This window comes from Ammodytes marinus, assembly GCF_949987685.1.
Source record: "Ammodytes marinus genome assembly, chromosome: 9".
NCBI classification, from domain to species: domain Eukaryota; kingdom Metazoa; phylum Chordata; class Actinopteri; order Uranoscopiformes; family Ammodytidae; genus Ammodytes; species Ammodytes marinus.
In genome coordinates this window covers 12,865,353-12,880,219 of record NC_137213.1, presented here as the reverse complement: position 1 = coordinate 12,880,219, position 14,867 = coordinate 12,865,353, and the positions used below count along the sequence as shown (strand labels likewise).

At 39.1% G+C, this 14,867-nt stretch overlaps 1 protein-coding gene across 2 annotated transcripts in view; it reads left to right on the top strand.

Annotated features, from left to right (window-relative positions):
* piezo2b (piezo-type mechanosensitive ion channel component 2b) overlaps positions 1 to 14,867 on the top strand; it is an 84,830-nt gene that overhangs the window by 1,547 nt on the left and 68,416 nt on the right. For both annotated transcript variants that reach the window (XM_080034234.1, XM_080034233.1), the window contains exons 2-3: positions 7,541 to 7,636; positions 12,747 to 12,872. In XM_080034234.1, the coding sequence (XP_079890360.1) occupies positions 7,541 to 7,636; positions 12,747 to 12,872 (222 nt within the window). The remainder of the gene's footprint in view (positions 1 to 7,540; positions 7,637 to 12,746; positions 12,873 to 14,867) is intronic.

The following is a 14,867-nucleotide window of genomic DNA, read 5'->3' as shown; positions in this document are numbered from 1 at the left end:
AGAAAAAACAGACAGTTATTTAGTGCATCTGTTTCTCCTTTCAAATCCTGAAATGCAAATCCCAGACCAGTTGACTGTTTTCATTTGATTTACTCATAATAAAAGCAGAAATGATTCCTTTACTGTTTAGGTTGTGGCTCAAACAGCAGCATTAGAAATTAATTTGCTGTGGTTTCTAGTGTGGGTTGTTGTATTGATTGTTTAGCTTCTGACTTGACGTTAATTGTTAATACTATTAATTAACATCTTTAATGCCTTGACAGTGTTAGAGAATAGAGATACATGCCTTGTGTAGATTCACATTCCTTATAGCATTAGTCATCCCAGCCGTGGAGTATTTTTTTTCCTTTTAGTTTGTTTATAGGATTTGTTACTTTGTTTAAGAAAACCGCTGTACACGGATAAAGTTATTGCTGCTGCGTGAGCGAAATTTCTGTGTGATTTACTGGTTTGCTATGCAGATTTAGCAGACAATTTATTGTCAAACATGGCCATTTATTTGGATTAACGAGACTTTAAACATACTTGAAAAGCCTCATCTGTGGAGCTCAGAGAAGAATATCCTGATTTATAGTTTGTGGGTTTAAAGCTTGAGGTACGATCACACCTGGGACGCAGACAATATTAAAGGCAGTTTACTTTGTGCTTTAAGCTGTAATTCTGTGGTAGGCCACAAGTGAAAAGATGATTAGCCACTGCGGTGTGCGTCCGAGTAAGACTTATGTGGGGTTAGGTACTTTTAAAGCTAACAGCATGCTTTCTATAGATAAGACCCAGCACTCAGTACCGCCATAATGCATCACTTGACAGCCCCGACGCCCCCTTTATTTCCAAAAGCGATTGTGAGGCCATGCATTGTCTCCATTAATTCGTGGAAAGTCGTTTTAACAGTATGAATTAATAATGCGGTTGCGAGGCAGGGGAAGAATTGCTTTCCCCTTTTATCGTAAACATACCTTTTAATATTTTATGTTTTTTCAAAGTGCAAATGAGCACTTGTCATTCACTGCATCTGTGCCCAGTAACTGACAGGATGGAGGAAATGTAAAGTGGAAAGAAACAGGGGAAAGTGTGTACAACGGGAACACACAGCGTTAGGGATGAGAGAAGGTATTTCTGTCTTTAGCGTCACCTGGTCAGCGGGAAACTTACCTTCATTGTTGCTGGTTGACAGGCAAAGATTTCACGTTAATTAGAACCAGAATGGATTATGTGAAAATCGTTATCCATCAACCCATCAGCTCAGAAGCGCTACAAGCAGATTGTTGTGTTTTTCTGTATTATAATTTAAATTTTATTTTATTTTCTCTCTATAATTTGAGATTTCTTGCTTTGGTGTCATAAGTCATGTGAGGGGCGAATAGGATAATACAAGTATATACTTTTCCTTATGGCGTCCCACTATAAACAAAGACTTTGCTGCACAGCAGATGCTATCTAACTCCAAACACATACATGCATTGCCCTTACACTGTATATGTTCAGTATTGTAACATATGTCCGCTGTGTTTCCCGTGTCCTATAGTGAAAGATTTGTCTACTGACGTTACATAGTCTGTGTTTCCTGTCTGCCATCTGACAGCACCTCTATTGAAAAGCACAGAACTGCTGCTGGGCCCATGTGTACACAGTCCTTCTGACACACACACACACACACACACACACACACACACACACACACACGCACACATGCACACAGCTACAGTTTCTCTGATCAAACAGCCTGCTGTCTATGTGTTTACTGGCAGTGCATTTGGTGTGTGAACATGATTATAAGCATGCACTTGCAACTAATGATGCATGTGATACTAAACTCTTGGCTTGAATGTACTGATGGAGCGTGCAGGTCGGCTGAGTTGATTCGGGGGCAGGTTGCAGCAAAGCAGAGATGCTGGGGAGCATCACTACAATCGGGATGCTTTAGGTTTTTATTTGAACGTTATGGGACAAAATAAATTTGTACAAAGTTAGATGTTGTATTGTTGCATCACACATCTTGAGGCACACACAGTCACTATTAACGTTATAGTCCAGAGGGAACTGGTTGTGTAAAATAAAGCTTTTAAGCTTCTGAACTCATCTCCTGAGATAACATAAAGCCTGTTCTAATTCTTCAACAAATTCGAACAGAACTGTTCAGTCAGATCCACATGATAATATTAAAAGAGAATAGTTTTCTCTGAAAATGTGGATGAATATGCAGTTCTGGTGTAGTTAGTTAAAATTCATATGAAGAAAAACAAGCTGTAGTGATGATCATTTTACCATTGTTAAACATACAACTTGACAAATAAGAGATGAAAAAAGAATATTAGGCCTATAATACCTTGGGTCAGGGATAAAACAGTTTCCGAGTTGTAGACTAAAACAAAAGGCAAATTTAATTTTAGTCATCATTGTATAATTCTTAAAAATAAAATAATCTGAAAATCAATCAGGTTGGTTTGCAAAAAGAAAAAAAACGCCATAGAGACAGAGCGGTTTCCCCCACGATGGGCGTGGCCTATTTCATGCACTTTCTCTATTAGACACTTTTTCTATTTGAGACTGCGACACCTGTATCCTTTCTCACATAACATAACAGCCCATCTTGTTGTGGTAAGACCATAGATAGTAAATAATATGGATGTAGCATCCGGGCTGACCTCAGTTATTCACACGGCATCCAATAATCCTGGTTTGTGCGCGTCGCCATCTTGTGAGATTTTTACTCCGCCTCACTCCTCTTGCCGAAAAGGGGAATCGACGTCACATCGGGGGGAAGGAGATAGCTGACGTATACCTCCGAGGCAAAGTGAGGGACAACAGGCAGAGAGCTGTCACTCAAGAGATTGCGCCAATACATTTTAACCTCCAAAAGAATAAAAACTAGCGTGGGCCAAAAAAATTCACCCCCCTCAGTGTTGTCATGGAGATATGACCTAAACATACAGACTAAAATGGTTTTGTGGCCCAGGCTGTAAATAGGTTTAATAAGACTTTGAAAACGGCCTATCTAACAAGTGAGTCAAAGAAAAACTATTCGTCTTGGCGCCACCCCCAGTGGCACTTTCTGGTTACTACAGTTGTAGGTCACTTCCTTATTGGATGCCGGTAAAAATCGCTGAGGTTGGGGCTTGGGTAAGACCAGCGGCTTATGCTAGCTATGCTTTCCTATGCTACTTTTCATGAAACTATTTAGTATATGGTCATTTGTGGTCAGAATTTGGCTGTAAAACAGAAAATTAAATAAATTAGTTTTATTTAATTAAAGTTGAACATGGTTACGAGCTAGTCTCACTAGCTTCTAGCGAGCGTTAGCTAGTGCATATTAGCTAGCTTGCAATGCTGACAATTAGCCAGCTAACCAGCATAGGCCTACATCTTATTTTAACATTTTATAAAATTATTTTAGAGCTAAAGGTACTTGATTTATCGATTAGTCAAGTGACACAAAAAGTAATTGGCAAATAAATGTAGTCGTTGAAGTTATTATTATTATTATTTTTTTACTCCTGTGTTTTTTTTGTTGCATATTGTGAATATTTTCAGGTTTTCCTTCTTCCTCGATAGTACACTGAGCAATGTTTGTTGTTTTAGCTTTGTCCAATGTGTAGGTTTTACTGTGTTTTTTACTGTGTCATATTGTTGTTGTCTACTGGTTAAGCAAAATGTAGCACAATGCCCAAGACAAATTTCCTTAACAGGACAATAAAGTTTACCCTGACCCCTGACCCTGACCCTGTGTCTGGGCTGTTAATTGGACGTAATAAAGGCATATGGGACCTTAACTTGAACTCCGGGAGCTTGGACTATTTACCATTTGTTGGTAGGTCTATTTTATTGACTAAACGATAACTCAAGAAAATAATTGAGATAAACAAAGAAAATGGTCAATAGTTGCAGCCATGAATGAAATTAGCTGCTCCAAGAAGATATGTTATGTCATCTGAAAGGCTTTTTGGTGAACCCAATAAGCATTAGTTGAAATTATATGAACCACATAGGCTCATGTTCTGATAAAAACAATATAACTCTAGTCTGCAATGCTCTGCATAGTGGTAGTGTAGCTACATCTGATGTGGTTTTCTCTCTATTATTTTCTTCAGAGGGGTTTTAAATTCCTGCGTTATCTCCCCAGTGCTCGGCCTGGCCAGGCACCACAACACCTTATCTTATTTCATGACAGATTTATGTGATTTTGGGCTTCAAACTCAGAAGTCGGCCTGCCTTTATTTTCACATTAAATGCTGGCTTGCTTCTCTGGTGTTTTTAAAGCTTTTGTGTGGCTGTAATAAAAGCTTTAACTGGAAGCGAGAAAAGCCTGATTCAGACGTGAATGGGTATTTTTTTATGTAATAAGATGTCTAAAAAACAACTGCAGTTTGTATTCATTCCCAATGTAAAAAAAAAGAAGAAAAAATCTTCAGATGGTGAGTCATACAGCAAACGGTCAGGAAGACTGCGGTCAAGTGTCTGCAGGAGCCATGCATTTTCTGTCTCTCTACGCAGTTTAGACACAAAATGGACTCCTTTACATTTGTCTCTCTGAGCAGCTGAATAATGGTCGGCACTAGGCTCCAGACTGCCAACTTGGGCAAAATTGGCAGATTTTAGAGCTCTCATTTAATGCCACATTTAACAAGGGGGAAATTAAGTGGGTGGTGACAGAAATGATCACGAGTACGAGACAAAAATCCCTCCTCATTCACCCTCTAGACTCAAGCTGAAAAAGTATCTCACTAATTTGTTTAAAATTTAAACAAAACATTGTGAAAAATAAGGATTAAAGGGGGAGTCAGCGATTCTGGAGAATGCCTGTTGTCAAAGACCCTTTTTATAAAAACCAGTGAATGTCTCATAATCCACTACCTGACTGCCCTGTGTGTGACTTGAAAAAAAATCCAGTGTTAATGCTCAGCATAGGTTACGTAAACTGACATGGAGATGATCACTGATTATGAGAAATAGATTCTAATTAATCTAATTGTATTATAGAGAAAAGTATGTCTATGTGTATGGTTGTGTGTGTGTGTGTGTGTCACTCTTATTCTAACCTCTCCCTGTACCCTTACCCTAACCACTCAGCTGTGATGCCTGAACCTAATCGCCAATTTCCGGAACATAGGGCTGTGGGAACCTAGGGATGACCCCATTTTTTCCTATGTTTGTATATTGAGGGATGAACTGCTGAAGGCAGGCTGATTTGAAGCATTCCTGAAACTTAATTGCCTAAAATTATCGGTGATGTCGGTGTTTTTTCTAAAAGAAGACATTCCCCATAACATTAATTAACTTTTGCTAGCTGTCATTTGGCCTGCATCAGAGCGCAGAGAAAACAAGGAGGTTCACTTACTGTCGGGGCTCCAGCGAGGGAGAAGGCAGTGCCAAGTCAAATGTCAATGAATGGGTCCATTGAGTGTGCAAAGATAAATAAAAAGCACCATTTTCAGCAGTTAAGTGTAATTCCTCAGTAGATCAAGACCAGTAGTTGACTGAGACGCTAACTCACACACGTTGACCACGCTGTCAACTTTGTGCTTGTTGATTTAACCGCCAAGAGAAATTCGGTCAGACCGTGTGTCCACATTTTGTACAAAGTGACTCTGTGTTTCCCTGACTACTGCTCTATCTAGATATAAGGCATGCAGGGGCTTATCACACACGTTTTGCATATTTAAGAAAAATCTTAAAAAATTTGAGTTGTAAATTATTATTTGAGTTGTTGGTGTTACAAATTCTACTACCCGATTGGTTAAAAAGATTAAACTGAGCTCTGTGTGTGGGCTTCATTGATGAAATGAGTAGCCTAAGGGTTTGCCACAGTGGGGTTCATTTAGGATGCGTTAATTGATGTTCAGTCAACAGATCATGTAAGACGTTTAACTGGTAAAAGCCTCGATCGGTGCGGTTGGTCAGATCAATACATGAATTAATGGTTTTTGGAAGTCACGTTTGCACTTAAGTGTTTTCACTTTCATCATGAGCTCAAAAGACTTCCTTCATGTGCCTGGACTCTGTGTGTGTGTGTGTGTGTGTGTGTGTGTGTGTGTGTGTGTGTGTGTGTGTGTGTGTGTGTGTGTGTGTGTTGGTCCATGTGTGAGTGTGTGTGTAGGGGGAGTGTTCGGGAAGTGTGTTTTGTATTACATTATCCAGGAACATTTATGTAGTGACACATCCTAAATACTGAAACAGTGCATTCAAATGAAGTATTTTCATTAATCTGATGATAAACTTTTTGGCTAATTCGGTAAATTGTTTGGTTGATAAAATGTATTTGTATTTTAAAATGGAAAATGAAAAAAAAAAAAAAATAACGAGTTGACAATATCACAAAATGTTAATTCAAATGTATCTCTTTATAATAAATGTAATAAATAAACAGTACATTTCAGACCGGCCCTGACATTTCACACACTCTGCTGCACGCTCCATGTGGTTGAGTTTCATTTAAAGTTTTGGCATCAAAAAGTCATTTCCCTGTTATCAAACCTCAGAGGCACATTGTGCATTTTAGGGTAATAACCAGTGCGTGACGACCAAAGCCGTTAAGATATTTTTATTTGTTGAGTTTTATCCTAAGAAAATGATTCAGCTTCAATCATGCCTGCGATCCATGAAATGCTTTGGGTTTCTTGCAACATGAAAACTTCAGCATATAAATATAAAGCGGCAATTTATGAGGCGATACAGCGCTGACCGCATGCTGCTCCGTCAGTTAACCGTCTCTGTTATCACCCAGGGGCTATCGGGTGATTATTGGACTTCAAAACAAACGTCAATTCTCCTCCTCGAATGACTGAATTAGGCTAGAGATCTTTTTGTTATGCAGGTCAGATGAACAGATAATACGGCTTGAGTGGTAAGGTTTACTTAGAGGAATGTTCTGGCTTTTTAGTACTACGACAAACACGTACCAAAGCACATTTTAATAAGTTTCACCACATATTTTCCTTGGATCTATGTTTCGTTTATCTCTCATCTACCACTGACAGCTCCTGCGCTTTATTCACTGCCAAACGTTTTGTCCATGTCTGTCATGACCATGTCTTTAAGGCACTGGTACATTTTGAGATTTTGTCTTCTTTCATTTTAGAATTACATTACATGTAATTTAGCATGTCATTTTTATTCAAAGCAAGTTACAACTTGAGGTAAACAGTTAGAAGTAAAGTGTTCTGATTCTATAGAACGCTTATTGTCAAAATCACTTTGTCAAAATCAGAGAATATCTCCTCATGATCCACTGTCCGCACTGTGTGTGCACTGAAAACGCAGCCTAGGCTCTGTAAACAGACATGTTGCTAGCTATGTGGTTGGTTTACATAGCAGAATATGGAGATATTCACAGATTGTGACAAAGTGATTTTCACAACAAGCACTCTCTATAATCGCTTAAGGACTCTCACTGGTGGAGTTGCTCTGCCCTGCACTGACCGGGAATCAATCCCTGGTTTCCCATATACCAAAGTCAAAGGTGTTACCAACTGAGCCATTTACCCTATTCACCTGCAGTGTCTGTCTGGCCTTAATGTGCATTTGTGTCTTTGTTTCTCCACAGCTTGCCTGTTCAGGTACAATGCCCTGTCCTTTGTCTACCTCATCTATCTCCTGCTCATCCCACTCTTTGCTGAGCCCACGAGCACAACTATGCAGGGTAAGTGCTGCGGTTCAACTCTCTCTTTGAAGCTTCACACACTCAAGGGCTCTTGGCTGTGTCTATTGCCTGGGGGAATCTTGACTTGTTTTCACAAAAAAAAAACTCCAGTTTGATTTGCAATATTGTTCCTTGTAATGTACACCAGCCCCTTTCTCCAGTGGGGGACTTGAATTTCCTTGAGATGAGGATGGATTTGGCACCATATTTCAGTCCATGAAAGGTAACATTGGTTACTGCGGGCACACGTCCATCTGTAATAATAAAGACTGATCCACGGCAAGGCTAGATCTGAGATAGAAACATGATACGGCAGGGCCAGATCTGATGTCCACTTCATGAAAATTTACATTTTAGGTTTATTTGCACAGATGATATCAATGTTAGAATAAACATGTGATCACACAAGCTTTGTAGTTAAGAAAAGAAACCATTCAAAAGTGCCTTTAAGGTATCCTTAAGAGAAAAAAATAAGGAAATGGGGATGAGGTCTGTTTTTGATAATGGCTTATACCACTTCAGTTATCTAACGGGAGGGATATAAAAAGTTGCTCCTAAATCTGGGTTTAATTTCCTTATACCGCAGTCATGCGTGCATTTGACAAGTGTTATTAGTTAATTCAGGCAATGTGAAGGTTCAGGTATTTAAGCCTTTTGGTATTTTGGTTTAAGGAAAATGAAAGCCACCCGTTGAGCTGGTGAACAAGCTTCCACATCGGCCCTTTCGACAGCTATGGAGCTTCTTCAGAAATATAAATCTCAATTGGATCTCGAAGGTTTTACGAGAAGTGACTATTGTGATGGTTCTGCTTACGGGAGATGGTTGTGGTATTGTGGTCGCCATCTTCAGCAGGCCCATACCTTTACACGCTTCCCCGACCGCAAAAATACCTGACATAATACTGGGTGTCAGAGGGAGACCGCATGTAGTGTTCAATAATACATAAGCCCATATTGGTGGAAGGGGAACAACATATGCAGTCCAGAGAGCTGTCTCTCTGTGCTCGTCCCACAGCTGAAATAACAGTCAGGAAGTAAAGGAGGAAGAGAGATAGTGGACCACTTACACTCTCATCAATAGTTAAAGAGAGCAGTCTTCTAGTAAAACGTCTCCATGTTCACGTGTGTGATAGCTGTGGACAACACATGACGGTTAAGGTAGAATTTAGATGGTCTTTTGTATAAATATGTAAAACTTTGCAGTCTAAATCATGAAGTGGGCCTGAAGTCAAAATGTCCTCTCCCCATAAATTAGATTATGGACAGTGATGGACACTTCACCAACAATAAAACAAGACTTATTTTTTTTGGCATGAAATATAATGCTGTTTCTCTTTTTTGTGGGTTCAACTTCCTGTATTTCATTCTGTCACCAGAAGAAAATTCCACCATGAGGTTTTGCCGCTCGGGTAGTTTTGTATCTTCTAAATCTACCTTTCAGATTGTCATTTGTATAAACTTAATATTAACTTAAGACCATGTTAACATGGTATAAATACTATTAATCATTCTGTCTTAATAAAATGCCTCACTTACATTATAAAATTATGTTAAAATTGTAATGAATTATGTACACAAAAAAAAACATTGCAGCACGCTTAGGAACTCAGACGCTAACCAATAGAGTTATTAACATTTCTGGTCCAAACAAAGTGTTGCATTTTGAATAACAGACGTTAGAAAGACGTAGTTGTCTGAACAGCTGTTCACAGCCATTCACTTGGGGTTGTCATAGTTCCTTTTGGTTCATAGCATCTCATTAATGTTTAAATGTAGTGTTAAGTATGCAATTATCATCACTCAGATCGTAAGCACTGTGCAGGGGCATCAGGAGCAGTCAATTGTCCTCTATTTCACCCCAAAGAGGTGTTTCCTGGCAGAAAAGTTTGCAAAATTAAATGAGCAGAAGAAAACCCTTGTATGCTCATGATTAAAATGCTTTTGTGTATGATTCATAATTCAACATTTTTGGCCTATTTGAGCTCGGCTGTATGCTTTATATTTACCAGTAGTTTTGCTTTATATTTATGAAAACACAAAAAAGCTTTCAAACATGGAACTCATTTTACCCCGAAAAAATCCAGTTTGGTAAAACATTTGTATTAAAAATAACACTAACCTTTTTTTCAAATTTCTTTAACCAACTTTTGCTTATGTAACTTTTAACAAGACGTTGTTGTGTTGTGAGTGTAAACAGAAGAAAACACAAAAGAAGTAAATGTCATACAACGCAAATTGGCGCAGGTGAGAGATGTTCTACCACCTGCCATCTGAACACATCCCATCTGTCTGCCTCACCTGTCTGTGGGCTGAAAGAGGATGAGCACTATGAGGAAGTCTTAGGGCGCAGCATCATAGCAGCAACAGGATTATGTCTGTCTGTTTTATGAAATGATTTGGAATTTTAATCATTGCAGGTTATTTTCCAGATTTCTAAAGGAAAAGTTTTCAGTTTGGACGTCATTAAATTTTTTTATACAGTTTTAAACAACAGCTGTTTGTGGTTTGGGATGATTATGATAGCATTGCCAAAGCTAATTCATACAGTAAATAATCAATTGTCCATTTAGCTTCAAATTGTATCCATGCAGGGATGAAAGCAGTTACTGCTCTGTGGCTATAGTTGAATTAATTATGTAGTGATTATAATCTTAAACAGACAATAATAATCTGTGGAGTTACAGCTCAACAGTTATATCCTGCCTCATGGCTGTGGAATATGCCATTTGAATGGTTCACTTAATTAATTCTTAGAAAACCCTACTACGGGCATCCAAAAAACAGTACAAACTTAGAAAAATACACATGTATACCCATTTTGTTGTCCAGATAAAAACAAACTATACATTTCAATTGTTGTTGAGGGAATTAGTGTGAGTGATCGGGCTAAATCTAATGCTTTGTATTGATGGTCTGTTTCATTTTATCTTCTGAATCTTAAAAGAAATGCCCAGCAAGGACAGAAAAAGTTAACTTAAACCAAATGTTATACATGAATAATTTATTTGACGTAATTCGCTTTACTAAGCCATAGCAGGCCAGTTTCGTGCCCCAGGGTATGTCAGTATAAAAGACTGCTTATCCAAAATGGAGACAAACAATACCTTGTGCAACTTGTTGTTGTTTGTTTGCGATTTACTCCCTAATGCTATAATTGCAGTATTTGGCTCCATAATCCACTTGAAGGCATTTAATTCTCTGCGGAGGTGAACAAAATCTAAACTGTTGCACTCATATGGGTAGCAGGCATTTGAGAGAGCCTTCACAGTGGGTGCTATATATGCCTTGTTGAATGGGCACTGCCATGACAATTTCCCTTGGGGTAATCTTTCAGTACTGTTGCATAAATTTGTATAAATATTTGATGTTATGGATGATTTATCAGGGTTTACGTTTGAGGAAGTAGACTTTTAACAGAGGATGTCTGGTATTAACACGTATTTCTTAGTAAAAAAAGCCATACTTCCTTTTAAAGCCGTTTCTACTTTGTTTTGTCTGATAGGGACTTCTCAAAAAGACCAAAATTATTGCAGCGAGGGTCAAAACAATTCTCTGGCCCTCTGCGACACTATGATTTGGCAAAAAGCATGTGGGAACATCGGGTCTTAATGTTGGGAAATGGATACAATTCCATGATTGATTAGGGAAAAACCTTAGCAACTGTTAAAACCGAACAATGCCCTCTGTTTTGGAAGTCTTTGAAAAGGGCCCTTGGGACTGTGTTTCGAAACTGAATTTAAAGTGAATCAAATACTAATCACGATGAGCATCAGGGTACAAACACAGCTGGCCATCACACAGCAAAATTGCTTCATTATTACACATAGGGAAAATGGGGGACATAGCCAAAGAAGTTATGTCTTCCAGTCCTCCTTACCTTATATTTACAAGCATTCCTTTCCCTTTCTTTGTATAAACCCAGGGAATTGCAATGGGAAATTAGCACAAATCGTTTTCACTTCAACATTTAATTGGCCTGCCGTCACGTGGTGTTGCTGTTGCACACATTTGTCAATGTAAGCCCTCGGTGACCTGAGGCTCTTCAGCCAGGATATTGTGCCATACTCTAATAAAACGGTTGTGTGCTCCCCCTTAAGGATGCCGTAAATTTAACAGGATGGGGATGTTGCCCCCATGTGAGGAACCAAACAGTGCAAATACGTGGGACAATTGAATCTTTTGGGTCATTGTCGTCATTTCTTTCTCAAAGAAAAATAGTCCCAAGAAGCAAAGTTGGGATGAACAATGAACATTTTCAAATTGCCCAACAAGATTGGTTTTGAAAGCTCCTACTGTGGAGACGTATTACCATAACAACCCCTGAAATTACCCCAAATACCTGTAGGTGCTTCTATAAAACTGCCATGTGTGCAACAGCTGTGGCAGCTAGTCAGACTGCTGCACCCCGTCCCGTTCCCTCTGAGGGTCTGTGATGTGCACTGACAGCTGTATTCTTTAGCCAAATGAAAGAAAGATGCTGGGTCAGTCAACACCTTCAGTATATGTTGATTCTAATGGCCTCGGACAGCCTAGTCATTGCCTGAGAACGCAAAGAGCCACTAAAGCCAGAAACCAAATAATCAAAGCGGGTTGTAGGGGCTGGTTTTTCTCCTTCTACGATGATTTAGGGACTTTGGGAGAGTTAGGGGGTCTTGTGGTCCACCGCTATGTTTATTTGACTTTTCAACAGAAATAAGCTTTGCTCTTTTGTAGTGTTGCCAGTTCCTAACCAGGATATGTATTGTGATCCACATTAAAACCCCTCTTGGGTGCTCTCCCAGTCACATTCACCCCTTTTTTTAACACACTCACTCTAAAGCAGCTCCAGACTTCACAGTTGATCGCATGAATATGAACTGTTGTTCTTCTTGCTGGCTCCTTCAGAGACTTCAGAGATAATGGGCACCTTTTCAATGTTGGAAACCCTCAAAAGATTAAAATTTCAACCCTTGTGTTTGACAAAGTTCTATGTGTTTAGAAGAAATAACAAGCAAATAGACTTTTCCCTGGTTTTCTGTGCTTGAACGGCAGAAATAACATGTGGAAATCCTTAAAGTGAGTGGTAGTGGTGTTGGTGGTGAACTGACTGTAGCTGCTCTCCCTCCTACAGGCCACACAGGGCGTCTGCTGCAGTCCCTCTGCTTCACCAGTATGTCCTTCCTGCTGCTCCACATCGTCTATCAGATTACCGTCAACAGCCTCCTGGCAGGGAAATCCATCGCCTCCGACTTCAACTGTGAGTAGAACACTGCAGCCTTTATGGTTCAGACAGGGCTCCAAAGGTAACGTTGTGTATGTTCAACAATCCACCAAAATATTGGCTGAATCGTGGACTTTAATGTCAAAATCTCTTAGTTTTTGCCATCCACAAACCTTCTGAAAGACCTACAAGAAGACACTGGTCTGTTTGTAAAAAAGTCAACAGACTTATAAAGCCACGATCAACCCTTTTTAAAAATTGGTTAACTTGAAGTTGCAACCCTGTCGACTAAAAAATATTAATTATTATAATTATTTATGGTTTTGCCAGATATGTTTATATGGAAGAGATGTAGTGGTTGCATGGATTATATTAACTGGAAACATGTTTTCCAGTCGGGTTTTGTTAGTTACACAAAAAGAGGGATGGATGGATGGCGGGCGTTCAAAGACAAGACTTACACACTGAGCGGGTTTACATCCACTTGTTATTAGATTAGGGTTTTAAATCCCCTGTGGTTATTTGTGTTGATAATTGCAGTTATTTTTTTAAATAAAATTTTCTAACCTCTTCCTTTAACCTTAAAGCCATAAACACTGTCAGCGCATCTGCATGAGGTAAGACTTCGGTGATTGGCATTGATTCTGTACATTTTGCTGTCCGTCCAGGTTTTTTTCTTAGCAGTACAATCAACAACTAAAACACAAGTTTGTAAACGCTGCCATACTGAGTAATACAGAGAGTTTAGTGAAGGCTTGATCAACTTTGTGTCAACTCGTTTGCCGATACCTTGGAACATAAATTTTTATGAAAAAATTACACACTATAGCATTGAAGCTTTTAAATCAGTTGTGGTTATTTGGGTAAACAATTGCAGTTATTTAATTTTTTGCACAAACCATAACTAAGTGCTTTTAGACCCTACACAAAATGAAGGATAAATAGGGCTTATGTTTTGCTTTGCAGTCAGATTTCTACCATTCACAAACCGACACCAGACGGATGTGTATAATTTAATTGGACCATATCATGCCTTGATTTTATTCTCCATAGTTACTGTGTTGCCATTCTTGGATTTATGAAGTGGAAGGAACGTTGGTCTGGCTGTTCTGCCAATTGGATCATTTCTGAATATGAGAATATTCTGTGTGTTTGCCATGTTTATATTGTTTCATTCACTGCGGTAGAAAGCAACAACTGCAGTGAGCAGATGTGTGATTTGCTGTGGAAATGGCTTTGCTAGATGTTTCATTAGCCAGGACCATGCCACAACAATGGGATTTTAACGTTTTGATGAAATTAGGAATGGTTGGATGTTGAGGATGGTTGAATTTGGGGGAGGTCGATATTGAGGAGGAGACTCAGTGTCAGTTCTAGGCCCTGGAAAAGACTAGGTGGGATAGGTATTCAAAGGATTGAATAAGAAAGGGATAAAAGGAGGTAAGAGAGGGTGAATTTGGCGAGGTAAATAGAGGAGTTTGCGGGAAAGGGAGGGTGGGTCAAGACAAAACTGAACAGGATGGGTTGACCGGGTTTGAGAAGGCTTGACAAGTGATCAGAGGTATCCTAAGTTAACTTCATTTGTTGCTGAAAAGGAGAAGATAACTGTCCTTTTTTGTTGCCTTCCCTCTTAAAAATCTCCACTGGCAACAGAAACTGTTTGGGAGAAACACAAGCAGCCCTAACTGACAAATCACAGTTCTTTCGGTTTCCACTTGGTCCCAGAGTGTGATTAAACATTTCAGAAGGTGCAAATCAGCTACAGGGTTCCTACTATGCACGTATCCAAGGCAACGATTTACGGCTTTCATGGAATTCTTTCCTAACCATTTCAATAAAAATAAAAAACTATGTGGCATTATGTTTCTTTCAAATATATTTCTTATTGATTATTATATATACCATATTTTAGTCAATATCACTTAACGTAGACCAAGTCATGACCAAGACCAGAGTGTATCGTGGCTGGGAAAAGACCAGAACCCATACTGATAACAATCCACATTCCCATAGATGCACCTAAAGAAAAAA